This window comes from Spermophilus citellus (genome assembly GCF_964194105.1).
Source record: "Spermophilus citellus genome assembly, chromosome: 7".
In the NCBI taxonomy this organism is placed as follows: Eukaryota; Metazoa; Chordata; class Mammalia; order Rodentia; family Sciuridae; genus Spermophilus; species Spermophilus citellus.
This window is the reverse complement of record NC_138188.1, coordinates 98,049,099-98,076,684: the sequence shown is the minus strand read 5'-3', so window position 1 is coordinate 98,076,684 and position 27,586 is coordinate 98,049,099. Positions and strand designations below refer to the sequence as shown.

The 27,586-nt window shown below is 41.8% G+C and overlaps 1 protein-coding gene across 3 annotated transcripts in view; it reads right to left on the bottom strand.

Moving 5' to 3' along the window:
• Positions 1-2,253: 2,253 nt before the first annotated feature.
• Positions 2,254-27,586, bottom strand: part of LOC308653948 (uncharacterized protein) — a 33,820-nt gene continuing 8,487 nt past the window's right edge. For 2 of the 3 annotated variants that reach the window (XR_014023143.1, XR_014023144.1), the window contains exons 3-5: positions 24,309-24,398; positions 21,776-21,860; positions 2,254-2,352 (exon numbers count right to left, since the gene is read on the bottom strand). Coding sequence is in view for 1 of the 3 variants with exons in the window: in XM_081302721.1 (XP_081158847.1) it covers positions 26,353-26,619 (267 nt within the window). In the remaining 2 variants the exon portion in view is untranslated. Of the gene's footprint in view, positions 2,353-21,775; positions 21,861-24,308; positions 24,399-26,325; positions 26,620-27,586 lie in introns of those variants that run through there. The other variant, XM_081302721.1, reaches the window with a different exon arrangement.

Here is a 27,586-nt window from a genome sequence, read left to right as displayed (position 1 = left end):
ACCACTGGAAGAGCACCCCTACTTAGAGGTGGTCCTAACTAAGGCCATGGGGTGAAGGTCTTGTCAGAGGAAAACTGCACCGAAGTGGAGTCTGGGAAATGCCCATAGGGGAGGGCTGGATGGGGAAATAGCAGGAGCAGAATAAGCAGAGGCCTGTGGAGAAATAAAAGGAAGACAGAGTGTAGGACCTGCCCGTCAGTGCCCATAGCACCAAAGGCTGCAGACAAACCATGCAAAATGAGATCAAGGACAGGCTCTTCCCAACCATGGGGGATTTTCCCAGTGTGGACCATATAGTGCAAAGGTAGAAACCATGTGACAAGAGATCAAGGAGCAGGCAAGTCATAACACATTTGGAACTTGTGGACTTTCCTTTAGGAAAAATTTGACAGACACCGGAGGTAAGTATGGAAGCGTGGAGATGTTTGGACTGCCCATAGTTTTAGGAAATCAGAAAAACGAAAACAGAAAGTATTGCTAAATGACAGTTGAGATGAGCATGAATGGGCCAAGTCAACATAACACAGACCCAAAGACAGTGGATAGTGGGCAAAACTCAGAGATGGGCACCAACACAATAAGCAGCAACAGAATGCCAGGTGCTTGGGAAGGCAGCTCAGAGCAGCTGTCCTTGGAGTCCACATGGGACCAGTACACCTCAAGGGGAGAATCCAGACACTACGGCATCTCATGAAAAGAGGGGGATGATTAAGAAAGGTGACCAGGAACAACCAAGAGACTGTTTCAACCCCAAGCATCCCAATTTAAAAGGCACTTGTGCATTCACTGAAGAACAGGCTCTCCCTGAGCACCACAGCAGTGTGGGGCTTGAGCATGTTGGGGGTAGAGAATTACAGACTTCCTGCCCCCAGAGAGCTTCAAAGAACTTAGTGAGCCTGGGAGGAGCCCCCTTGAGCCCTGTGAGAGCATCTGCTTCATGCAGCAGAGATAGGATGTAAATACTGTGACTAGACGGCTGGAGCAGAGCCTGTTGAGAAGCTACCAGGATGACAGGACGGGAGCCTGTCCCCTCACTCAATACCTTTCCATCCTCCCCGGTCCTCACAGCCAAGTCACACAAGCTGCACCTCAAGAGACTGGACATGGAGCCAAGGAGAAGTTCATTGTGATTTTTTATATGCGGAAGACCTGAAAGCTTCAGGTACTACCTGCCTGGTGTCAGATGTGAAAGCAATACACATTTTCCTTCTGTCCTACATGGGACACTTTGCTCAGTAGAGCAAACTCGATTAGTAGGAAGATGATTTGGGGAGGTAGAGGGACGTTTGGACTCCTTGATGAGAAGGCAACAGTCTGAGACACCCCATAACCCACTGACATGGAGCACAGGAGCAACCAAAGAAGCCTTCCTGTGACAAGGGAGGGTCTGCTCTGGCCTGGGACTCTCTCCTGTTCAAATCATTCAACCTCAGAGAAGTTCTGGCTCTGCCACCTACCAGGTGTGTGACCTGGACAAGTCATTTGGGAGAACTGTTTCATTTCCCCCTCCACAGGGGCAATGATCCTTGCAGGACAAGTGCTTGGAACTGAGCAATTGCTTGTTGTTATTTTCAGTTTCTCTTACCTTCCTCTTCACTTCTTGACAATGAGGGATTTTTCTTTTATCCAGCCACAGTGGTTGGAAACAGAGATAGATCTGTCTCAAGTAATGAACCATTCGCCCAGCTCTGGATTAGTGACTATTATTTGACTAATGCTGCTACAGTCCACTAAAGGGAATTTCAAATGGCCATGTGCATCAAGATCCATCTCTGTCTCTGTGTCTCTTTCTCTCTCTTACACATGCGCGCGCGCGCACACACACACACACACACACACACATTCTGAACCCATTCAGAGCTACTAAATTAGAATCTTGAAGAGGTGAGGCCTGGAATGTGTTTTTAAAAGCTTCCACCCTTGGTTAAGAATGTAGTACCTATTCAGACTCAGGCACCCTGTGGGAATACATGACAATGTTTTAGAGACATGGACAAATTATTTTCTGTGAGCTGAGTAAGTTCAGAGACTGTGACTGCTTCAATCACAGACTTAGGAACAAACTGAAAGAGATTTGTCCAGTCAGGGACTTTACATTACAGAGAAGTTCACTATGAAAACAACAACAACACCACACAACACTTTCTTTTCATTTATTCTTTTGTGGACACTAACACAATTTAAAGTTCAGGCCTCAGCTTGCTCTGATCTTAACTTCCACTTTTCTTGGCTGCACATCACTTTCATTGCCCCGCTATGGATCTCAGCTTCACCTGTCACGAGGCAACTCCTATCCTTCCCCAAAGAGTCACACTCCCTCAGCTTCAGCCTCTCTTGGGTTCCCCAGGCACCCTGGAAGGAGGGAGGTGGGGGTGCACAACAGAACAAGGAGGGATTAGAGGCTAGGAAGAGAGGCAGAGAGGAAGGGCCAGGAGTGGTATGAAGAGAACATCCTGCGGGAAAATCCAGCAAATCTGCTCTGAGAAAGTAACTTTCAGACATTTCTAATGTCTTGGTCACTGTCCCACACTTAAGTGTGTGTGTGTGTGTGTGTGTGTGTGTGTGAGCGTGTTGGGGAGGTGGGACGGCTGTATACTTAGAGTTGAAAATAAAAAAGCTCCCTCTATTGACTCCTGAAAGGCAGAGATAAAGAGAACCACATGGGACACATTGTGAGAAACGAGAGCTCAGAAGCTGGCCTCCTTTTTCCCATTATTGTGCTATTCTCTCCCTTCCCCCTACCCCTCCCACCTCAAAATGTTCTCCCAGCCCCCACCCCCTTTCCCTCTCACAGCCCAAAGACCCTCTTTTCAAGCTCTTACTGCTGAGGCCCCTCAGCGGAGCCCAAGACCTCCATTCAGAGTCACTGGTTTGGGTAAAATCCCTTATTCACCCCCTTCCCACCCCCCTGCCCTATCAGCTGAGCCTCGGTTCAGACCTCACAAAACAAAACAAAACCAGCCCATATAATTGATGGTGGCTGCCTGGAGGACCCCCCTCCGCTCTCCCCCAGGGGCTCCTGCCCAGGCAGCTTCTATTCTCCACATTTCCCTCCCTCCCTGCCCCCAACTCCTGCTGGATGCTCGTAGTTAACAAGTGCGCCCTGGTATTATTGTGCCCCCTATCATATTTATCCCCTTTCAGAGCTGATCTGCGCTTTTGTTGGAGGCAACCGGCGCATCTTTTGACATTTCAGCCTTTCTGGCTGCTGGGGGTGGGGGAGGCGAGAAGAGTGGAGGTAGCGGGGCAAATCTAGCCTCTGGATGGAGTAAGCAAGGACAGCGGAGGAAGAAGAGAACAAAACCCCAGAACAAGGGGGACGGGAGGCAAGAGAAAAACATTGTAACTTGTTAGTGACCCAATGGGAAAGAGGCAGGGGGAGGAGGGCGCTCAACGAGTGTGATCCAGGAGCATTTGAAAGAATTTCACTTGCCTGGAGGTTGAGGTTGGGAGGTGACTACCTTTATTACACCTCTGCTGAACTTCATTTTTACAAGTTCACTGCACATTAGGGACATGAGAGAAATTGAGAAAAAAATGAAAAAGGAGTGAAAGCAAGAGAGATTCAGAGAGCAATAGTAACAAAGAAAGAAATAGGAAAAAAAACCCCACATATTTTTGGGTATTCTTAATGAAACACATAATTGAAAGGGGCCAAGAGATTTGGCAAAGGTTTCTTAAGACCTTTTTTAAATACAAAACTTTGGAAACATCTCAGAATCCCCAAACTTTGGATTAAAACTTCCCGGGTTCTTTCATATTCATTTCCATTGAGCATTGAGTCATGGAATAGAAATAATGTCTGGAAGTGTCCAACGAATGACTGCGGAGTGCTGAAATATCAATGGAGAAGAACTTAAAGAAAAGGCAGCTAATTAATTTTCACTTGACCTCCCAGAGAGTGGCATTTTTATCCCAGTGGTGCAAATGAGGAAGTGGAACAGCTCTGTGATTTACATGAGGCCCAAGGTGGAGCAGGGGATCAAGAACATCTGCCTGCTGGGCCCACAGCCAGCTGCTCACAAAACCACAGCCATGGTCATTCATGGTCATGCTTCTGGGGAAGAATGTACACTGATGAGGAAATCTGAAGGACAGAATACCAACATTCTCCTTAGGAGAAGAGTGTGTGTCCGGAGGACATTGTGGGTAGAGATTAGCCTGTGGGATTAGTCATCTCCTGACTTATAAGACAAAAAGAGAACTCTCATAAAAGGGTTCCTACAGGGAGCAGCTCCAACCTTCTCTCAGGGTGCTCTTTCACTCTTCTAAATAGTATGCTGTATTCACAAAATCCTGGTCCTTCCCAATGGCTCACAGCATTTACAAACATTAATTCAGCCTCAGGATGGTGGTGGGCGATGTCTATTATTACCTTCAGCTTCCAGATGGGGAAACAGGTTTAGAGATATTAAATCTCTAGTGCAAGGTAACTCAGCATGGTAGAATGAGGACTTGAATCCATAATTCCTAGACAGAAATCCACCTACCCTGCTGTTAGAGCAACGTCATCCAACATGTTCTTCAATAAAATTTCCAACAGTTCATTTTCACTTTCACGCCCAGCCTTTTCTCCTTGTCTTCTTCTTGTGCAAAATTTACTTTTTAAAAAAATCTATTTATTTTTGGTACTGCAGATTGAATCCAGGGGTGCTCTACCACTGAGCTACATCATCTGTTGTTTTTATTTATTATTTTGAGACAGGGTCTCACTAGGTTGTTGAGGCTGCCCTCAAACTTGAGATCCTCCTGCCTTAGCCTCTTAAGCTTCTGAGCTGTGCTCCACCATGTCTGGTTTGCACAGACTTTTAAAGGCACCCTTTAAACCTTTATAATCTGCCCTAAAGTATGAAAGTTGAGATTCTCACAATTTACTTCAGACTGAACCCATCAACCTTTGTTTTCACATTATACAACTTTTACCCATATTAGGTTTGACTTGCTTGTATTCAAGGCAGAAACAGGATTCCTGCCTCAACCCCCTTTTCTCAGGATTACAGGGCACATTTTAGCAAAAAAGAAAAAACAAAACAAAACAAAAACAGAACCAATTGCTTCCATGACACTGCATAGTAATTCATATATTATAAAAAGATTTCAGATAGCCTTTCAGTTGAACTTCACTATAGCGCTGAGAGTTAGAGCTCAGAAAACTGAGTCAGACTTAAAGAGGTTACATGTCTGAGGTTGTACAGCTAGGAAGTTGTACTGGAGGAGGAAGACAAAACTTAGGTCTTTTAGGCCTGAGGTACAGAATATTTTGTGCTAGTGTGAGAGAAAGTCATTATAAAATGAATTTTCTCTGTTTATAGCAGTAAAGTTAACGTTGGCATTATAGTATCTCAAAATAATTCAGCCTTGAGGAAAATATGTAGGTATGATAGAATAGAATGTTTCCCAGGCCTTGCTTAGGAATCTAGAATCATTACTAAAAGGAAAAAAAAAGGCAAATTGAAATATTTTGATACAAGGACCTATGATTTGGAAAAACATTGAAATGCTCACTTTGTGGGCATAATTTATTTTGGCAAACTCCACATTTTGGAGTCAAAGTATCATCCATTTTAGAAAAGATCACGTATTCTGTTAATGTTTGGTAAAGTGTTTTAATATATTAATTTTAATATATTAATTAATGTTTGGTAAAATGTTTTAATATATTAATTAGGCCAGAATGGTTAATATGCTATTTAAATTATCTCTCTTGACTAATTTTTTGTCTAGTTCTGTTATTTGCTGAGAAAGTGTGTTAACATCTCTAACTGTGACTGTGGACTTATCTATTTTTCCCTTTAATTCTGTCTATTTTGCTTTATGTATTTTGAAGCTTTTTTATTAGATGCATACTCATTTATTATTGTATCTTCCTGATAAAGTGAGTCCCTTATTAGAAAATGTCTCTCTTTATCTCCAAAAATATTCTTTGCCTTGAATTTTGTTTTATCGGATATATTATCCTAACTCTATGCTTAGTGTTTGCCTGGTTGGCCTTTTCTACCCAGTTTATTTCAACCTTGAACATCTACTCTAAGTCAATATGTCCAAATTCCTATTTCTACAATTGCTTCTTGTGAATTTTATTAGTTTGACTAAGAGATTGAGATTATGATCATTCTGGGTGAATCAACAAAAGGAAATCTCCAAACCCAAATAGTCAAGGTCAGGTATGTGTGCCCCAACTGACAGAAGTGGCTGGCTGCTGTGACCCATGTTAAAACTCATCCTCTGACATCTCTATCCTTCTTCTCTCTTCCCATACAGACTTTCTGCAAATTTCCTTACCTTCCAATTGCCATTTTTTCCCCTTTCCTCTCCAGAATTCAAATGCTGGTTGTGATCTTGTCACCTTCATCCATCATCAGGAAGGTTTCCTTCATTCAAATGTCTCTGTCTCCCCACTCCCCAACCAAAAGACTGAAGCAGAAATTCTCATTGAGTTCTTTCTTTTCCTGGGCTTTCTCCCCCATGTTCTTTTTTTCCTTTTTAACCCTTTGGTTTGGTAAAGTTTCTTGCATGTCTCTTGAAATAACCCACATTTTTCATGTTCCTTTTTTTTTTCTCCTTCAAATCCCTCCATAAAACTCATTTCTTCTGTTGGTCTCCCAGTTTTTTTCCTCCTTTCCAGCCACATCAACTCAAGTAGATGTCTCACTGTTTATTCAGGGTTTTGTTTATGTTTAAATCAGACAGTCAACGCCTCGAGGCTGGGGTTTCATTCTTAGACTTCCACGCTTTGCAAAATGCCATCTGCACTCACCACACTATATAAATAATAAATAATCAGACCAAAGAATCAGTAAACGGGTGCCAGGTCACTGATTAGCATAAGTACTCAACCATCGAGAGAGCTGCTGCTGCTGAGACAAAAAACGTTTTCTCCAAGAAAAACAAGAGTAGTGAAAAAAAATCTTGGAAAAGAAGCTTGGTCACAATTCAATTTGGACGAGGTAAAGGACAAAATGACTGGAGGGGAAGGCTCCCAGGGCTCCTTCTCATCCTGTCTCTTTAAAGGAGCTTTCATTTGGGCTGAGAGCTCTCTTGAGGTCTTGTTCTCTTCTGCACCCTGGCACAGTGCCTGACAGGAAGTAGGCATAGAATAGATAGATTTCTTGAACTGCTCCCCTGAACATAGAGAATTAACATTTAGCTCATCTCAGTGCCCAGCTTTGGTTATTCCTTGAGACAGATCTTTATTCTTAATTAACTTCTGGACCTATCCAATTGTCACAGGAACTGGATTACTACATGAAACCACTTTTGGTATTCATAATTTGATGCTCAGAATAGTGAATTATGTGTAACAGGCTCTGGTAAGATGGCAGATGGATATGTAAGTATGTAATACATGTTTTTATTATGTATGACACAATTTTCATTTTCTATAAGCCTCTTATAAGAGAGGGAAGGCTGGAAAGATGATGTACCATAAATGTTCTTCATTGTGTGAAGAGGATTTCTTCAAGAAGACTCAGTCCCTCTGTATTTAAGGAGTTCTGGGTCTGTGAATTGACTGGAGCTTAGAAATTGATTGAGGGGGCACAAGTCTCTATTATGTATGAATTCAGTGATACTTCAGTAGATTGTATATTCAGACTAAGTACCTGACACCAGGCCTTCTGTGTTCCGAATCTTCTGTTTATTGCTCTATTGTCTATGACAGTGAATAGATTCACCTTGTTTTTGGTTATTAATTCTGTCACTTGGCCTCTGCAACTCCTAGATCCATTCACACTGAATTCAGGGGAACTCATTAGAAGGCAACAGAAAAGGTGAAGGATGCTGGGGCTCCCTTCATGAATATATTGCTTACAGACCTGGGAAAAGGAATGTCCTCTGAACTCTTTTCAGAGACATAGTTGAGAGGAGCCATCTTTCATGGTAATCTATTCTTTTTTATTTTTACTGTCATTTTTTCTTTGCAATATTAGGGATTAAAGCCTTACATTTCAAGCCCTTCTTATTTTATTTTATTTTTTATTTTGATATGGGTCTTGCTAAGTTGTCCAGGCTGACATCAAGTGATTTTTTTTTTTGTTAAAATCCAATGGTCTATTTTGAACTTTGAATAAATTTTTATGGTTTTGTAACTTTATGCATTGATCATTTGAAAAATGACCTGAGTTATGCAGATCTAAATGTTGACAAATTACATTGTACAAGGATAATATTCATATATTTTTTTAATATTAGAAATTAAAAAGTGCTCAAAGCTTATAGGGGCAGACACAAGTTTTCCATTACTGATTTTCACTCTGAAGTTCAAGTTTTGGTGCATTCCGGTAATCCCAGCAGTTTGGGTGGCTGAGGCAGAAGGATTGCAAGTTCAAAGCCAGTCTGGGCAACTTCAGCAAGATGGTAATTCTCAAGACAACCATTATACATACGTACACAACAAAAGTGTTTTATAGTTACTTTCCACTTCACTACATAGAATATTAAAAAGATGTACCTTCAAGTGTTGAAATTCAAAATATTAATATTTTTACTGTTCCATCAGAATGTTCTTAAACAAAACTTGAATTCTTCTTTTTATTGAGTAGATTACAGTGACCACATGTACAATATAGCATTTGCTGCCTAGACCCTGGGTTCTAAGACCCTGGCAGCATTACCCATTATTACTTTTGCCCCACCAGTTGAACTATCAACACAGTGAAAAATGGCAATTAATATTTTGGGATTTTTATGAAAATAAATTCAAACTTATTACATATATAATAAGTCCAGAGCTCAGTAAACCACAGTTTAAGAACTGTTGTTGCACAGTGTACAAAGGAAGTTCTGGCATTTTTATTTAGGATAGGTCATCTTGCATCTAGATTTCAATGAACCAACCACTGTCAGAGCTATCCCAACACACTTAGCTGCTCGAGCTGATATTTCTGTGTAGTATACCCTTACCATTGCATTAGAACTTACCTATTTCTGTCCCTATCCATTACTCCTACGATCCATTCCCATACATTTTCCAAGTTTCTGTCAATAAAAATGGGTAAAAGTGTGTAATTCTTTTTGAAAATATTGCACCTTCTCATGGTCACCCTTTTTTATGCTAACCTGTAGGTCTGCTGAGATCTGAGTCTGATCATAGGTCTAGAAGCAATGAGAATATCTAAGGGTAGATCTTGAAAAAGCTCAGGAGTCCTTTGCAAGGAAGGGACCCTGGGATCTGCCACAGCAGGTGATGAAGAATCAGGCAAGGGGAGATTAATTTCCTCAGATAGGAAGGGAAGGGAGCCTCCTTCTGGCAAAGACGTTCAGAAGAATGTAGGGGTTTAAGGGCCCAGCTTTTCAGAATCCACCCATATTTCTCTACTGAAATGTAAGCTGAAACCTGAAAGCCCTTAAGTCATCATTCTTTCTCCCAAATTCTCTATCATCCATCCAACTTCAATGTCTGTATTTCTATTAGAATGTTGTCTAGTGACAGTTGCTTTGTCACAAAGAAATCTTGACTTTTACTGACAATTGATCACATGTGTTTGTAAGTGGTAGATAAAAATAAAAGTAAATTTTGCCTCATCTGGCTATAGACTACTAGTATCCCTTTCATCACTGGAAGTAGAGTAATTAATGCCTTTAAATCTAATCAGAGTTTAAATTCCAGAAAATCCAAGTCAGTTCAAAGAACTCATCCCTAAGCTTCTCTGAAATAGCTTCCAATACCAATTTCTATGATAATTAGGGTTTGATCAGAGAAGCAGAAAGATCAGTGATATAACATTAGGGATTTTTGACAGGGATTAGATGCTGGGCAGTCACGTAAACTGAGAAAGCTGTACATTTAAGGGTACTGAGTCTGTGTCTCATGCTGGGCCAAAGTCACCAGAACCAATAGCCAGGAAAGAAAAATAGCCATAAACTGGAGAAATAAAATACATGTTAAATGCTTACTATTTTATTCCCTCTATTCCCATAGCAATATCCTTGTTCACTGTTCACTCTGGCCTTGTTGGCATTGGCTAAAGCCAGTGGCTTTTTTGGCTCCATTGAGGGATAGTAACATCCCAGGCAATTCTGGACCTTTCTATACTTGAGCTAAGACCTTATTCTATATTTGACCTTGATCCAGGTGTTCCTGTCTGCTAAGTATCACCTGAGACCCTCTTTGGCAAATTCTCCAGATAGATTTAAGTTCTACAACCATGGACATCAGAAAGTGATGTAGTAAGCTAGATCTATATGCCTTTCTCTGCTTAATTATTCTGTATTACTAGGTTTGCATTCAAATAACGTATTCCATGTTGGTCTAAGAACAGGCTAGCAGGTAGTGTCTTTCCAGATCCCTGAATGAGAAGCCAGAATGAATCTCTCTCTTCTTGGAATTCACCTGACTTAATTAGGTGCTTCTAAAGCACTTGACATTGTAGCTCATAGTTCATGGTGTGTGTGTGTGTGTGTGTGTGTGTGTGTGTGTGTGTGTGCGCGCGCGCGCACATAGGTGAAAGAGAGAGAGGGACTGAGCGCTCAAATGAGTGCTCATCAGCCAGCAGCATGTGGGTCACCTAGACCTATGAAACAAAAGATCCTGGTTTAAAATTTTTGCCTATTTCTGTGGCATAAATATTCCCACCATGGCTCATTTCAAGCTACTAAAGATTTAACAACTTGCTTAGAAATTTTCAGAATATTTATTTATTTTAGTTTATTTATTTATTTTAAATTTGTTTACTTAGTTGAACGACAGCAGAATGCATTTCAATTTATTGTACACAAATGGAACACAACATTTCAATTCTCTGGTTGTACACAATGTAGAGACACATCATTCGTGCAATCACACGTACCCAGTGTAATCATACCCATCTCATTCCACCATTTTTCCTATCCTCATTACCCTCGCACACTCTCCTCTTTGCCCAATCGCAAGTTCCTCCATTTTTTCAATCTGCACCCCTCCCTGTATCTTAGATCAGCATCCACTAATCAGAGAAAACATTTGGCTTTTAGTTTTTTGGGATTGGCTTACTTCGCTTAGCATGATATTCTCCAACTGCATCCATTTACTTGCAAATGCCATAATTTTATTCTCTTTTAATGCGGAGTAACATTCCATTGTGTATATATACCACAGTTTCTTTATCCATTCATCTGTTGATGGTCATCTAGTTTGGTTCTACAGTTTAGTTTTTGTGAATTCAACTGCCTTAAACATTGATGTGGCTGTGTCACTATAGTATGCTGATTTTAAGTCATCTGGGTATAGACTAAGGAGTGAGATAGTTGAGTCCAGTGGTGGTTCCATTCCAAGTTTTCTGAGGAATCTCCACACTGCCTTCCAGAGTGGTTGCACCAATTTGCAGTCCCACCAATAATGTATAAGTGTGCCTTTTCCCCCACATCCCCTCCAACATTTATTATTGCTTGTATTCTTGATAACTGCCATTCTGACTGTAGTGAGATGAGATCTTAGAGCAGCTCTGATTTGCATTTTACCTTGCTAGCCAGCAAAGCAGACTCCAGTACTCCACTGCCTGGATCCTTCCTTTACCTGCCTTTATTTATTTATCTCTTCTCATAATTCCCACCAGAAAGAGTAAGCTTCTTTTTCTTGCCAGTGTCTCATATCTTTCTTCCACTATGCGGTAGCAAGCCTCTTAGTATGGGTGATTCTATTATCCAATCAGAGCTTTTGGGGGGTGAGGAGGAGCGTTCAATTATTCATCAGGACAACACATATACCTAGGGTCATCATGTCCTATAAACGAGGACTGAAAAACTGGAATGCCTGCTTTCTCTACTTCAGAACTAGTCTTGATAATCAGGAGCCATGTGATCTTTAAAAAGTGAGAAATACTCCATGGTCTGAGTTCTTTCTGCTTCCTTCCCAAAGAAATTCAGGAAATCTTTCTCATCCTAGCCTGGTTTTTAAGTCTGCTTTCTTTTACGTCATCTTCCAGTGTGGAAGAATACAAGCAAACACCTATGTAATATTTTGACACCTTTCTCTGTCAATATATTTATCATCAATCTCATTATAGGTCATTGAAAGGAAAGTCCTGTTTTTAAAGTTAGATTAAAATATAAACTCAAGTCCTGCCATTAAATAGTATGTGGTCTGGAGCAAGTTTCTTAAATTCTTAAAAGAGTTTCAATTTCCTAGTCAATGAATTGGGATGCAGAGGGACCTTGGGTTCAATGGCATTACCAACTCTTCCCATTTCATCCAGGACTATCCTGATTTCAAACTAAAATCTTGCTTCACAAGAACCCTCATGGTTTTGGAAAAAACTGAGATGGCTGGTCAACCTCTAACCCAACAGATTTGTTAGGAAGCATCACGTGATGCATGAGCATCACGTAAGAGACCATCTTATGTAGATGGAGCTGCTGTCCTCACAGTGGTCAGGGCATTACTATGTGGAAAATGTGTTCTGTTTTGCTTTTCTCTAGGTCCACTATGTGGGGTTTGCCATCTGTTTGGTGGACATATCTACGGATGATGAGTGGGCCCCTTTAAGTCATCTCAGTTATACAATTAATTACTAGACACAAAGAGAGATTTTGAAAATTCATCTCAGATAACTCTTCTTCCTCCAGATTAATCCTCCAAAATGACACTTTGAAGAAAACCTCTGAAATCCTCTTGCTAGGGAAAGCTCATGCTGTCCAAGGTGGATATGAATCTCCTTTGCTGTTTCTGTTGGAATACTCCTTGCCGTCAGAGAGGTGGCAGGGCCATCAAGCTCCAAATTCCATCCATCCCTCTGGGACCTGCAGGGAGTTGTTCTTCCACAAAGGCTTTATTTAGCCTGGCTTAATAAGAATCTCTCTTCTTAAAATATAATGTGAATTTAATGCTGATGACAGGGGTTGGGCGTTGAGCATAGAACCAAATCTTCTACTCCCTGAGAAAGTGCAGCTGTGCACATTCCCTGTCCTCAGTGCGAGAGGTGCAAGCCTGACAGGTAGGAAATAGCTCCAGAAGGGCTTGTTTGGTCTCAGGGACTCCTTCCAACTCTGACACCTCTACCTCTGCTGCCCTGTTAGGCTAGGCAGAACAAAACGACTCTCTCAGAGGCAAGCTTAGGGATGACATCAATATTTTTCCATCTGGAAGGAATTGAAATCACCAGCTCATTTTTTGATAGTCTCCTCGGGAGTACAGGTTGTGATTGAAAATTACGACTTGGAACTCAATTTAGGACAAATGACACTTTTTTTCCGAATTACGCCAGCTGGTACATACACAGCATCTTCATTATCAGCATTTCAACCTCACATCCCTTTTCTAAATTGGCAGGTTCTTCATAGTTGAAAATAATAAACCTAATTCTTCCCAAGACAATATCAATTTAGTGTGCTGGCTGCAAGGGAGGGGCTAATGAACTTCTCTTTGAGTTCCATCTCCTTCTCCTACTTGTGAGAAAGCTGTATTAGAAGTAGAAGCAGGAAATGACAAGGTTAGGAACCAACACAGCACCTGACTCACAGTCCGGGTGATGGGTGAGACCAGGTTCCCAGGCCTGGCTGTACTGTCATTTTACCTATTTGGAAGTAAGAGGTTGTGTTCAGTAATCTTCCAAGCCCTCTCATCCCTAAAAGACAATGAATCCTATGTTAGTAGCTATTCTGTTTTTTCCGTCTTTCCTTTGAGTTCCTCTCTTCTTCTCCCTTGAAACTGAACAGGCAGATGGGATGCCCTGGATGGGGAGGCGAGGGATGGCATTGAAGGTTGGCTAGAAGAAGGCACAGGCATTTCTTTCCTCCATTTTCCTCCAGTTCTGCCTTCAACAGGGGTCTCTCCATGACACAAAATGGCTTTGCCATGTCCTGGAGACCTGCTCTCCAGCAGTCACACTGTCCTTTTTTGGATTATGTTCCCTCTAAATCCATCATCTCCCATCTTGGGGGAGGGCCCCTTTATGTGGTATAAACCAGCTGTCTGAAAGCAAAGTCCCGATTAGTAACATTTGTCCATTTTCATGGCTTATATATTCTTTTCAAAACTGTCAATTTCCAGGAAGAAGTAGTTTAATAACCTGCATGAGAATTTTCTGAATACTTCATAATCTGCTCTCACAAACCAATCTGAGCACAGCACAGGCCTGGCAGAGACTGTAGGTAGGAACCAGGCCTTATTCTTCTCTCATCAGGGCCTTGTGTCAGCACAGTGGGCACAAAAGTGAAGCCCTTGATTGAGCTTCTTCTGGCTCATTGACAGAACTATTGTTCCTTACCTTCATAATCTTTCTTCAAGTAATTGTAATAATTTTCCAGCCCAGTCTTGGCCTGAGGCCCCAATTTATTTCAATTTATTGTGGTATTCTCTGATCATCAGAATTTGGTTTATTTCTGTTCTCTTTCTCTCCTGATACTTTTATTTTCAACACATAAACACATGTGCATGAAGACAAAATTAAATCTATGCTTATCTTCTTCTATCTTAGGAAAGAGAAGGTGCTGGTAGAGCTAATTCTAAGCAGTATGATCTCCTCTTGTAGGTCATGTCAGACTAGATTTATTCAAAGACTCCTTGTCAAAATGCCATGTATGGCAATCTGTGGAAACTCAGATGGGGGAAGATCCAGAGACCAACCTGCTACTGCTAGCAAACCAGGTACTCATGATAATTTCTGTGGATCTTTCCACAAACTTTACTAAATTAAAGAGGCTACATCTGTTGGGCTTTTTCTCTTTCCATTTCTTCCCTTGTTTGACTTGCACCCTGACTTCATTGTGTAAGTTTGCTTTGCAGGGCTGTGCCAGTTGTGGCTCTGGGACAAAGTGTTCCTTTTCCAGGCAGAGATGTTTCATCTGGAGCCAGCCCTGACTTTTCTTTCAGCTATAATGTAAGCAAGAAAATATGAAAATGAATAGCACAAATAAGGTTTTATGGCTTTCACCAGCAACATAGAGAGCCAGGAAAAGACAATAACAGAATTCAATCATTCATTCTCCTTTCCCATTAACTTGATTTTGGTTTCTCTTCCAGAATAAATATTTGACAAATTTCTTCATTCGTGTGGAGCCGGAGGAAATGCAATAACTTTGGCTTCAGGTGGATTAATACTGCTTTACCTTGGCAGTTCTGGCCTGTGGAGTTTAGTTCTGGGTTTATAATTCCTACAGGCCATATGGCAAAGACCAATAAAGGCAGCAATGAGGTCACTGAGTAGGGGTCCAAGGCTAGAACAGCCAAAACAGACATCATAGGTCAAGGCTAAGGCACTGGAGAGATGAGCTCAGGACATGACAGTGTGTCCACTGATTGCACTCCATCCCTAAGGAAGCCCTTTCTCCAAGGTGGAAAATCACAAGACCTCTAAAAGTGGAGGAAATTCTTCAATAAATTATCAGCACTTGCATTCTTCATGGACTTCAGGAATCAAAGGAGGCTGATGGCAAGTTATGATTAGGGAGCGGTGACTAAGACACACTCCAAAAGGGCACAAGAGAAGGGCCAGCCTGAAGCAAAATCATGTTTTTTTTTCTTGGCAACTCTTGCTTCTGTTATTCTCCCTTCAGTTATGGAATGAAGTTTTTTTGTCCCCTGCCCCAAATTCATAAGTTGAAATGTTAACTCCCATGTAACATTAGGAGGTGGATCTTTGGGAAGTTACTGGGTTATGAGGCTGGAGCCCTTTTGAATGAGATTAGTGCCCTCATGTGAAGACACTCAACAGCTTTCTTCCTCTCTTTTTCCCTCTCCCTGCCTTCCTTTCTCCCTCCCTTCTGTTCTCTGTCATGTGAGGATGCTACAAGAAGATGCCCATCTGCTAACCAGGAAGCAAGTCCTCACCAGACACTGGATCTGCTGGTACCTCAATCTTGGATTTCTCAGACTCCAGATTGTGAGAAATTGTGTGTGTGTGTGTGTGTGTGTGTGTGTGTGTGTGTTTCTCTAAAAACTAATAGTCAATAATGGAAGAATGGGGTAAAGGGGATAAACTTCTTGAAGTTTCCTGTTTTCCTGTTGTTAGAAAACTATTTCAAAGATATCCATAAGATGTCTGTCCCTTCCTGCTGAGGGTGGAAACTGTCCATACTGCTCCTATAATCCCAGGAAACCTAGAGAAGCTCTTTTAAGGTATAACCAAGTCTCCTCAGTAACCTGTCCATGCCACTTCTTGCTGTGGTGGACACACAGAGTCTTCAAAACAATCCAACATATCTTAGCCCCTGCTCTCCACTGGACAGAATCACCCACTGAGGGTGTCTGAGGCAAATACACCAGAGCAATATGTGTTATTATTGTAACTTCTAAACACATGGGCATGGAGTACCTGAGCACAGCCCTTCTAAAGGCTTGGTTACTCATTTTAACCACCCAACAGTGGTCCTAAGAGGCCTCCCTGAAGGGGCTTGACAGAGCTTCAGTCTAGTAAACATAGAATATCTGGGATTTGGGTACCACATTCCCTCCCATCTGGGTCGGCTTTAGTAGGCTCCTGGCCTTAACCTTGAGCCCGATGTCCCCCTGGCTACGCTGGCAATGACCCTCACCTGATCCTAGCTAAACAGCATCCCCAGCATAAGAAATACATGTTGGGGAGGTTTGGGCAGCAGAGAGAGGTATTTGGTGAGACGCTCAGTTAAAGATTTCTTTTACCACCAAGTAGACATTGTGGTTTTGCTGGAATCACATTCAGGTTTATGTGCATTTGGTTTTATGAAAAATGCAAGGCTATTTGCCCAGGAAGTGAGTTGACCTGGCTCAGCCACAGATGATATTTTGACTAGAGATAAGCTCCTGTCCAATGGGGGAGGCTTTCAAGGACTCAGGATGAGAAGACACAGGAAGGACCCTGGGATCCTGGATTTTATTGTTGCTTTGCCACTAGTGAGCAATGTGACCAAAGGCAGTGAGCTTCTTTCTTGGTGACTCAGTTTTCTCTTCTCTAAGATGCACAGGGGTGAAGTGGATGACCCCTTAAAGCCCTGCCAGCTCCAACATGCTGACTAATACTATTGTGTGCATGTCCTTGAAGCTGGAGTTGATTCTGTGTGTCCCCACGACTACCCTTCTGTGATGGTACTTGCTGGAGCATTCACACAATAGAGTGGGAAGAGCAGGGCTTTGCAGCTAGAAAGAGTCTGTCTTTAATCTTGGTGCTGCAGACTGGGGTCTAACCTCTCTGCTTCTTGCCTCAGTTTCCCCATGTCTAAGACAAAGGCAATCACCCCAACTAGGCAGAGAGATCATGAGATAGACACAGGACCTATGGTGGGGCTCAGTACAAGCATCACTGGTGTTGCTGGGTACCATGAATTCACATTAGGTTCACCAAATTCCATCTGAAACAGGATTTCATGGAGCTGTGACTTTCAGCAGCAAGGTTATGCTAGAGAGACAGTCAGATTCAAAACAGAATTTATGTAAAAAAAAAAAAATGAGGGTTGTTTTCTTACAGTGAGCGCATCTGTAGTGCTCAGCTCTCTGGGGCACACGCTCCATGATTTAGGAAGTCATTCTGTTCCCAGCTGAAAATGATCTCTTGGGCCTTTTATTATTTTTTTTTACCCATCCCTGGTCAGACCTCCTGCTCTTTTCTTCTGCTGGTCAGGATAGCATATGGGTCTTGAGAAAACCATTTGCATTTCACATTCATTTCATGGCCATGATTGTTCTCATGTGCTTTTATATCCACATGTGTGGTTTTTCTCAGATCTTGTGCAGCCAGAGAAGCAGCGCAGCCTCTCCTCAGGACTCTCTGCTCTAGTTAATGGTGCTATCAGCAGAAGTGAGCTTCAACCAGCAGGGGAAATGTCAGTTCACTCCTTTGTTCGCTCACTCATCACTATTTGAGTACCTAAAGTGTGTGAGTCATGGCCCCAGGTGCTGGAATCCAGAGACGAATTAGAAACTTTGAGAAGCTCAGGAGAATAACTCAGTGAACAGAATTTCAAACACAACATGGTAAATATTTTTATAAAAATCTTGGAGGCCAGGAGATAAAATGACTCCCATGGTTCAGTTTCCATCTGGATGTGTCAGAGAAGGGAACACTGAAGTTGGATGTTGAAGAGTGAGTAGGAATTTTTCAGGAAAAGCTATGTCCACCTGAAGGGAATTGTGGAAACTCTTCTGGCCTTGCAGTCTTTTAAATCATTTCTGGTCAATTCCCTGGAATACCTGTTATAGGATCATCAGTGTGGAACTCGGATTTCACAAACTCTGCAGGCCTCTATGCACAGTCTACCGTCTTGCTCGAGCAGGGTGGGAATGTCTAGCAGTGAGGTTCCTCCACGCTCCTCTTTGTTTTGATGATGTGACTCATTACTCCTAACCCCTTCTTTACTTTTCTCTAAGGGGAAGATGCCCTTACTCCTTTCAAAGGCAGCCCTTCCTCAAGGAGCCAGATCCCATCCCATTTCCTTGTAAGACTTTGCTTATTAAGTTGTCTGTCTTAAAGCTTCAGAATCTTCTACTTCTCTATTCCTTTTGCTCTGTCAACAAACAAGTTCCAGTCTTGCTCAACCTAAAAACAAACAGAACCTTTCTGAACCCTGCTATCCCCCTGAGCTATTGCAGGGCTGCCTGCCTTCCTCCTACTAACTTGTGCATTGAGGGGTTGGTTTCTTCTAGCTCCATCGTCACAGTCTCCATGGTCCTCTGCTTCTCACAGTTTGGCTTTCAGCTCCTCCTCCCCCCTAGTCTGACCTCCCCCAAGTCAACAGACCCCCTGATCAACAAACCACTGGTCCATCTGCAGCCCTCATTCATACCAACTTCTGCCCCCCTGAAATCCTTGAAATGTCACAATCTTGAACTGTCATTCCTTCCTGGCTTCCACAGCATGTGGCTCCTTCTTGCTCCTGCTTGCCGTCCTTGCCAGCCCCTCTTTTGTTATCACAGATCCCATCTGCCCTTCCTCAGTCATCTTATACTGTCCCTTGGTCTCAGTAATAGACTCCCAAAGCCGGTCCCTGGGTGCCTCAGCTCCTCTGGAGCCTCACACTCCCATTTCCAGCCATGTCTGTGACCTTTAGCCCACTGGTATCCCAAATGCTGAGTTCAATCCCTTCATTCCCTAATATTTACATTTTGGTGAGTGGTCAATCAGCATCCCAGCATCCAAACTAAAGATTTGATGATATTATTTATTACTTCTATTATTTACTACTTACTCCCCTTCCCTTCTTCCACTTCCAGTCCTGGGTCACTCTGACATGGTTCCTGCCACCTTTTGTTAGGAAAGCAATGGCTTCTCCTTGCCTGTCCCGGGGTTGCCTGATCCTGATTTTCATTCATTCCCAGTCCACATGAATTCATGTGGTAAAGCTTCACTTGGACGGTGTCACAACCCAATGCCTTTCTGTATTCACCCACATTTGTCTCTGATATTAACAGAGTATTTTTAAGAAAACCTCCACTGTCTCTATTCAAATCAACTTGTTCTTACCCAGTATCTAGTAGAGGCCCGGGGTGGTGGGGGTCCTAGACAAACTAAAATCAGTTTTCTTGATAAATTCTAAAATCTCTGTATTCCTTTAGAAAATATAGTAAATGACATAGCTTACAACTTTGGCTTATGCCTCAACAAAAACATTTACTTGAGTAGAGTGCTGTGTATATTTGTCGGGACACACACACGCACACACAGAAACCACGCTGGGCAGTAGGGTGCACAGAGCTTGCTCTTAAGGAACTCATGGCCTCTTGGAAGAAGGGGGAAGGGGAAACAAGTCACGGCAACATCATATGGTGAACACTTTACTTAGGGCAAGTAAAGCAGTATGTGGTGCCTATGGCGGTGGGACTAGGGAAAGGAAATTGAGCTGGCACAGACTGCCAGCTATAAAGAGCAGCACTGGATTTACGCCTTAAAGAATAAGCATGAGTTTCTCAGTGGAAAGGGGGAAAAGCAAAGTGTTTCGGGTAAAGGGAACAGGAAGACAGGTGTGTGTGTATGTGTGTACATGTATGTGTGTGTTGGAGGAGGACAGAGGAAAGTGCGTTCATAGAAGGGAAGCTGTCTTATGAGTCAGAGTAGTGGTTCTGGGTAGAGGATGGATTTTTCCCCTGGTGGCTCTTTATGGGGCAATTTTGCTCCCCATAGGACACATGGTAATGTCTCTAGCCATTTTAAGATTGTTACCACCTTAGAGGGCGAGGGTATATGCTATTAGTATTTAGTGTGCAGAGGTCACAGATGCTGCTAACTATCCTGTAGTAATACACAGGACAGCCTGCTAGAAAAAAAAATTCTACCATCCCAAATGCCAATAGTGCCAAGGTTCAGAAACCTTAAAGTAAAGCATGGTAGTTCTAGGAAGAAATAGCGCTTGAGTTATCCACTTGAAAGATGGTTTGGTGTTGTTTTGCAAAAGGTCTGAAGGGTCTATCAATATGATGGAAGTTTCTATAAAGGTAAACATTTTATTTTCATTAATTTAATTGGTCTCATTTGATTCAAGGGTACTCATTCATAGCATAATTCAATAAAAAGTGATAATGCTTACAAGTAACAAAAGAACATTTTCTTTATAAGATTCTTAGGATTTAAGTGTTGAGGTCTTTTGATTGTGGATCTTCTAGTAGAAAGGCATCTGTGTGTCCTGGCTGGTTCCTAGTGCTATTGGTGCCTGGGTTCAGAGTGCTGGGCCTTCCAGAAGCCTTTTGGGGGGTAGGGGAAGGATGGGGCCTGGAGGTTCAGACTATCCAGGTAGGGCCGTAGAGAGGAGGAGCTGGTAGCCTCCCCAAAGGCTTGTGGAGGTCATGAGAATCTTCTCTTCTTGGAGTTCTTGGTATAATGTCTATCAATAGTGCTGGGGCCACTGCCTCTGCCACTCCTCCACCCCCACTCCTGCAAAGCACTAGGATATCTGTCCACTGAGGCATCAGGCAAGGCAGATCCAGGAAGGACAGGTTTGAGCTCAGGGTGAAGATGGACCTGTGCCTTTTGTAAGGTCACAGCTAGGTATGGGTTCTCAGGAAAGACTGGCTCTGCATGTTTGTGAATAGAAGTCTGGAGATCACATTTTCTAAGTCATTTTTATGTTGGAAAGGTTGAATTTGTGTCATCATTATTTAATCCTGTCCTCTTTTTTTCAGTTTTCCATTGTGATGCCCTGACCCACCCCCAGTATTGGGCATCAGATTCACTCTATCATGAGGAGGTTGATAATTGACTGGAAGTTATATAGGAAACACAAGACATTCTAAGCCTATTTTCAATTTTCTAAACACAGATATCTGCTAAGAAATTATTATATTAAGCATGGGGCATACCCTTTGTTTGATCAAAGATTCTTACTTGTGGTTCTCACAACTTACTGTGGTTCTCGGAACTTTGAGCTTAGGGCTTGGCATCTGAACTAGAAGTGAACCAGAATATCCCTCCCCTCCTTGGAGGAACAGGAGAGGTGGAAATGAGAATACCTTCTTGCCCAGAGTTCCCAGGAGCTAGGAGCTGGTGGCCCCAGCACTATTGATAGCACTTGATTCCAGACCTTCAAGACTAGAAACCACCAGTTGCTCTACTTCTGCTTCCTCCTCTGGGAAGCCAGATGCCATGTCCTAGAAATTCCTTACTGAGGCCCACACAGGGCATCCCCAAGCAGAAAGGTATCATGGTGGGTAGGCTAGCCAACCACAGGATATGGAAACCATGACTCCAGCCCAATTTGAAGGATCTGTGTCCCAGATAGGAGGGGAAGTCATGACCACCCAGTGCCCCTGGACTGGCCATCTCCCTTGTGAGTCTCCCTGCCCATGCTAGCCTGAATGTACTCAAGCAGAGAGAAAGGAGCCAACCCTGACCATCACCAAAAAGTCCAATGCCTCAGTTGACAGGAAGCAGGATGTTCCATGCAGAGGTTGCCCCCTCACCTGGGAGCCTGGGTCCAGCCCACTCTGGAGGGGAGAACTAAGGACTATCCAAAGCATCAGGACTTGACATTGGCACGAGGTGAAGCTTTGAAGCAAACATAGCAGTTGTTTGTAATGTACACTCTTGAAAAGCAAGAAGCAAACAAAACAAAAACTTTGAGCTTGAGGAACATTTCCAAATACTAGATTTTTTATGGCTCATTTAATGGGATTCAGTGGAATCCACTGTCATCATCAACCTACAATAGCATTCAGACACTGAAGTTAAAGGCTACAACCCCTGTGGCCAGAGAGAATGAGAGATCACAATTTCAAAGGTTGGGCAATCTTCTTACCCTTCTACTTAGAAACTGAATACCCCATGGTAGGGTTGCCAGTTAAAATACAGGATGCCCAGCTGGTTTTGAATATCAGAGACATAATTTTTCTTTTTTAGTATAAGTTTGTCCCAAGATAAATTCATTGATCTGAAATTCAAATTTAACTTAACACCCTGTAGTTTTATTTGCTAAATCTGGAAACTCTATTCCAGAGACCATATGAAATGGGAATTTTCCATGTGTTTGGTCAGTATCAGTGCCCATGCCCTTCTCTAGGGTGAACAACTATCTGGCCCCTCTAGCTAAGGTTATTTCTAAAATGCCCACAACGTGACTCTTACAGCCCAGCCATCAACTCCATCTCTCTGAAGAGACCATCATATGTTTTACTGCTGGAAGGAGAAAAATATCATTGAAAATGGATTCACTAAGAGACAGTGTGTCGGTCTCTGATGTGGTGGTGCATTTTTAAAATGCTTTCTTCATTTAACAAATATTAACTGAGCATCTGAAATGTTTAAAGCATCTGGAATTGAACAAGGAACTAAATATTCCTGTTCTTAGAGTGCCTGCAAGCTTATAGGGGATTTTGGTTTTCTTTTTTCGATACTAGAGATTGAGCTCAGGGCCTCATACATGGTAGGCAAATGTTTTACCACTGAGTTACATCCCTGGCCCACAGGGAGGGATTTTAAAAGTTAATTTTAATATTTTAAAAAATGTTTTCATTAACACATTATAGTTATATATAATAGTGGGGTTCATTCTGACATAATCACACATGCATGGAATATAATTTGCTCCATTTCAACCCCCAGTGCTCCCTCTTCCCCTCCCCTCTTCTCCTCCCTGATTCCCCTTCCTCTTCTTTACAGGTCTTTCTTCTACTTACTGTTTTTCTAAGTTGGTGCTTTATAGATGTACATAAAGATGGAATTCACTGTGACAGATATGTACATAGTGTAATTTTGTCATTTTCATTCCGCAATTTCTCCCTTTCCTGTCCCTCCCCCCCCCTTTCCCCTCAACTCCTTCCCTGTACTGTACTGATCTTCTGCCTATTTTCATGGTATTTCCTGATTTTCCCCCTTACTTTTCTCTAGCTTCCACATATAAGAGAAAACATTCAATCTTTAACTTTCTGAGGCTGGCTTATTTCACTTAGCGTGATGTTCTCCAGTTCCATTCATTTACCAGCAAATGCCATAATTTCATTCTTCTTCATGGTTGAGTAAAACTCCATTGTGTGTATATACCATATTTTAAAAAAAAAATCCATTCATCTGTTGGTGGGGCATCTGGGCTGGTTCCCTAACTGGGCTATTGTGAACTGTGCTACTATAAACATAGATGTGCCCATATCACTGTGATATACTGATCAGTTCTTTTGAATAAATACCAAGGAGTGGGATAACAGGGTCACATGGTATTTATATTCCTATTCTTTTGAGTAATATCCATACTGCTTTCCAGAATGATTGCATTAATTTGCAGTCCTGCCAACAAGTAAAATGAAATCTCAGTTTAGTTTTGATTAGTATTTCCCTGGTTGCCAGGGATTTTGAATTGTTTTTCACATATTTGTTGGCCATTTGTATTTCTTCTTTTAAGAAGTGTCTGTTTTTCGTTCTTTTGCCAATTTATGACTGGGTTATTTGTTTTTATAGTCTTAAGATTTTGAGTTCTTTATATATTCTGAATATTAATCCTCTGTTGGAGGTAATATCCTTCATTTTAAGTTTTAGATGTGACCCTACAGACTGGCTTAATTACACTGTAGTTCCTTGTCACTATTTGAATATATCTGCCTACTGCTTTGATCGTGTTTTCTTATGTACTACTGAGGTAAAATTCTTGCTATGCCAGCATCTCCCATGGTATATTTTATGAGAATAAATAGCAATAGATACTGGTTTAAAGAGAAAGCTTCTAGGAACATGACTCTCCTAATTCTGTTTCTTAGCGCGCGCGCGTGTGTGTGTGTAATTGTACAGATAAAGGATATCTTAGAAATGTTGGGTGTATAGAGACTATCTTTCTTGACCAGCACTCTAAATCCAGCACTTTAAAGATTCCAGTAACAGCTTTTGGGGCAGAAAAGATGGTTCCTCGCTTTAGCAGCAGACACTGAAACGTGGCTTGGCTCTTTCCCTTGGCACAGTTCTAAGGTGTTACGTTCCATTAGAGGCCCTGGTGGGAGGAAGCACTTGTACCTTTTCAGAAACTCACCAAATCAGGCACAGACTTGCTGGCAGCCTTGATGGAGGGACCTCACTGATCCGTGCCCAGCTCTCAGGAGGTAACTGGCAAGAGAGAAGAAAGCAAAACAAGCAACCAAATCCCTGTACACCTTATAAATTTGACTTGGAAATTTTGCCTCAAGGCTATAGAAGAGGAAAAATAATGATTCCATTTTCTCCAAGTCCAATTTTTGGGCATTTAGTCTTTAATGTGGAGAAAATACATCCAATTATCTGATTATCAGCTTTTTCCTTTTTTCTTTTTCTTTTCTTTTTAGCCTAGCCATTTCCAGGATCAGGTGATTCTGCTCCTTGAGAATGAATTTAGGTTATGCTACCCCCATCCAAAACTAGGCCTTCAAATCACATGACTCGCCTCCTCTTCAGGGGCCAAGCCTGGAAATCATGCGCTTCTACTTTGCCTGGGAGACATTTCTTTGATTATCTGAATCTCGTCTGCCAAGTATAAATCGATTTGTCTCCATTCTGTTTGGGTTTGTGAAGCTGGGATTATCAGGTTTCTCTTGGTGGCTTTGGTGACCAATTTAAAGGGTAGTATGTGTACAGCTTCCTGCTGCCCCCTGGTGGAAACAATGGGTATTGAACAAGCCATAACAGAACTGATTTAAGCAAAACTTAAGGTGTCAGTGCAAAGGCTCACAGGGAATAAGTTTGCTTCAAGCTATTCGTGTTTACTAAAATGTGAATCTAGATTTATAAATGAAAGATAAATTAAATGGATGGAGCTATGAGAGTCTGTCTTAGCAGTTGAAGCTTCAATCTCACCTTTCTCTGTTTGCTGGCAGCTCATTTCTCCTTTCTCTTTCCCAACCTCTTCTTTTTCTTCAACTCTTATTTCATGTATATTGGGATAATCCCAAGATTCCTGTAGGGTTATCTTTCAACATTTCTGAAAAGTGAGGATCAGCATTTGGCCCAGGAAATGGGTATATCCTTATACACTCCACATTTCAAATTACAATTGATACTTATCCATTCAGATCAAATTGCAAATCAAAATTCACTTCAGGAATACAAATGGAACACGTTAGTCTTATACCTTATGAGAATTTCTCAGTGCAAGTGAGAGTCTGTCTCCTTAAGACTTGGCATGCAAGTTACATTTTGAAAGAGAATATGTTAATTTTTAAGGCCTACAATTGACAAAATTCTCAAAAAGTACACCCAGGTAGAGGCATGTTTTTAATTAAAATATACTCCATGAAAGAAGCCTTTTATAATTTTAGAATCAAGGAAAATTTTTGAGACTAGTATATAGGAACATTAACATATTATGCATCAGTATTCAGCCATGCACTTTCAATGTGTTCCAGTGATTTCTAGAGCTATTGTGAGGTTCTTTTTATTTATTTTTTATTAAGAAATTATCAATGCCAGGCTAGTACTTGGTTCATATCAGAAGGCTTTTCTATTATGAGTTCATTCATTCATTCATCATTTTTTTCAGTGAGTATTTGCTGAGTGGTCTTGTGGCAGCACTATGGGAGGCATCCCTCACCTGCATGAAGCTGCTTGTAGAACTGAGCCAAATATCTCAAGAACATGGCAGACCAGGCAGCATCATGGGAGAGGCGAGAGGGAAGTGAGATGGGGGTTCAGAGATCAGTGAAAACCAGGGACATCTGAGTTAGGATTTTATTTATTTACTTGGTGCTGGGGATTGAACCCAGGGCCTCATTCATGTTAAGCACATGAGCTACCACTGAACTATATATCCTATGAATCTAGGATTTAGATCAGTGGTAGAACATTTGTCAGGTATTTTGGTCACAGTGATGTCACCTGGAAAACTTGTTCCTCTCCATCCCAAGTCCTCTATCATTCCAGGTACTTCATTATTCTCATCTCCAGTCACCTTCACATCCACTTCACTTCAGCCATGTACCCTCAAGTGAGAGCCCAAAAGGTTCATCGGGATCATTCCATCTCTACCGCATAAATTCAGACACTTCCCTTTATAACAATAGCTTCCTACTTTTAAACTTTCCTACCCAGTTTACTCCTTATAAATCTCGTCTGTGCTCTCCTTATTCTTGGGTGCACATTGGGCAACTTCTTCCAGTCTCTGAGTTAAGTGTGGCCAAATCGCTGAGGAAGCCATTTTCAGACCAGTGCTGTTAAGCAGCAGTTGTACCTCTTCCACACTCTCTTTCCTCTTCAGCAGTGAGGGTGAAGCTGGAGGACAGGGAAAGCCACCAGATGGGATCGGAGCTGGAACAAAGCCACTGCAGACCAGGAACACCTGCTCAGACCCTTGGGTGACCTAGGAGTATATTTCTGTCAAAAACTGAGGTTCAAAGAGATTAAGCACCTAGCTCGAAGTCACATGGCAAGTTATTCATGGGAACCCAGATTCGAATCCAGTCTTCTTTCCACAGTCCAGGTTATAAACCTTTGTGATGTATGTATTGCTTTATCATATTCATATATATATGTATACACACACATACATACATATACATACACACACACATATATATATACAAACACACATATATATGTATATATAAATATATCCATACACATATAAACACTTGTTTTAGTCAGCTTTTCATCACTGCTATCAAAATACCTGATAAAACTTAGAGGAGGAAAAAAATTATATGGGTTTTATAGTTTCAGAGATCTCAGTCCATAGAAAGCTGGCCCCTTTGCTCTGGTTCTGAGGTGAGGCAGCACACCATGGCTACATTGAGGGTTTTGTTTTGTTTTGATTTTAGTGTGAGGATCAAAGTCAGGACCTTGGGCATGCTAAGCAAATGTTCTACCACTGATCACATCCCTAGCCCCAAGAGTTTTTATTCTTTTGCTTAATGGCCAACATAAGGTGTTTTTTTTTTTTGTTGTTGTTGTTGTTTGTTTGTTTTTAGGGAAAAGGACCATGTGTGTGCTTGCTATCTGTTGCCTTCCAGTGCCTAGCAGAACATCTGGCATATAATAGATACACAAGAGAAATTTACCAAAGGTTCTGGCCTGAACATTGTGTCCTCTAAAATTCATATGTTGACATTCTAATCACCAATTAGGAGGTGGAGCTTTTGGGGGAGGTGATGAGGTCATAAGGGTAGGTGTCCTCAAGAATAAGTATCAGTGCTCTCTGATTCTCTGTGACTTGAGCTAAGAGTTAGAGACCCAAGAATGTTATTTTCTGAAGGGTCTCCAGTGCATTCAAAAGCATCACTGTTACAGTGAGATCATCTGGTCCCCTCACAATCACAATCAATCTTGGG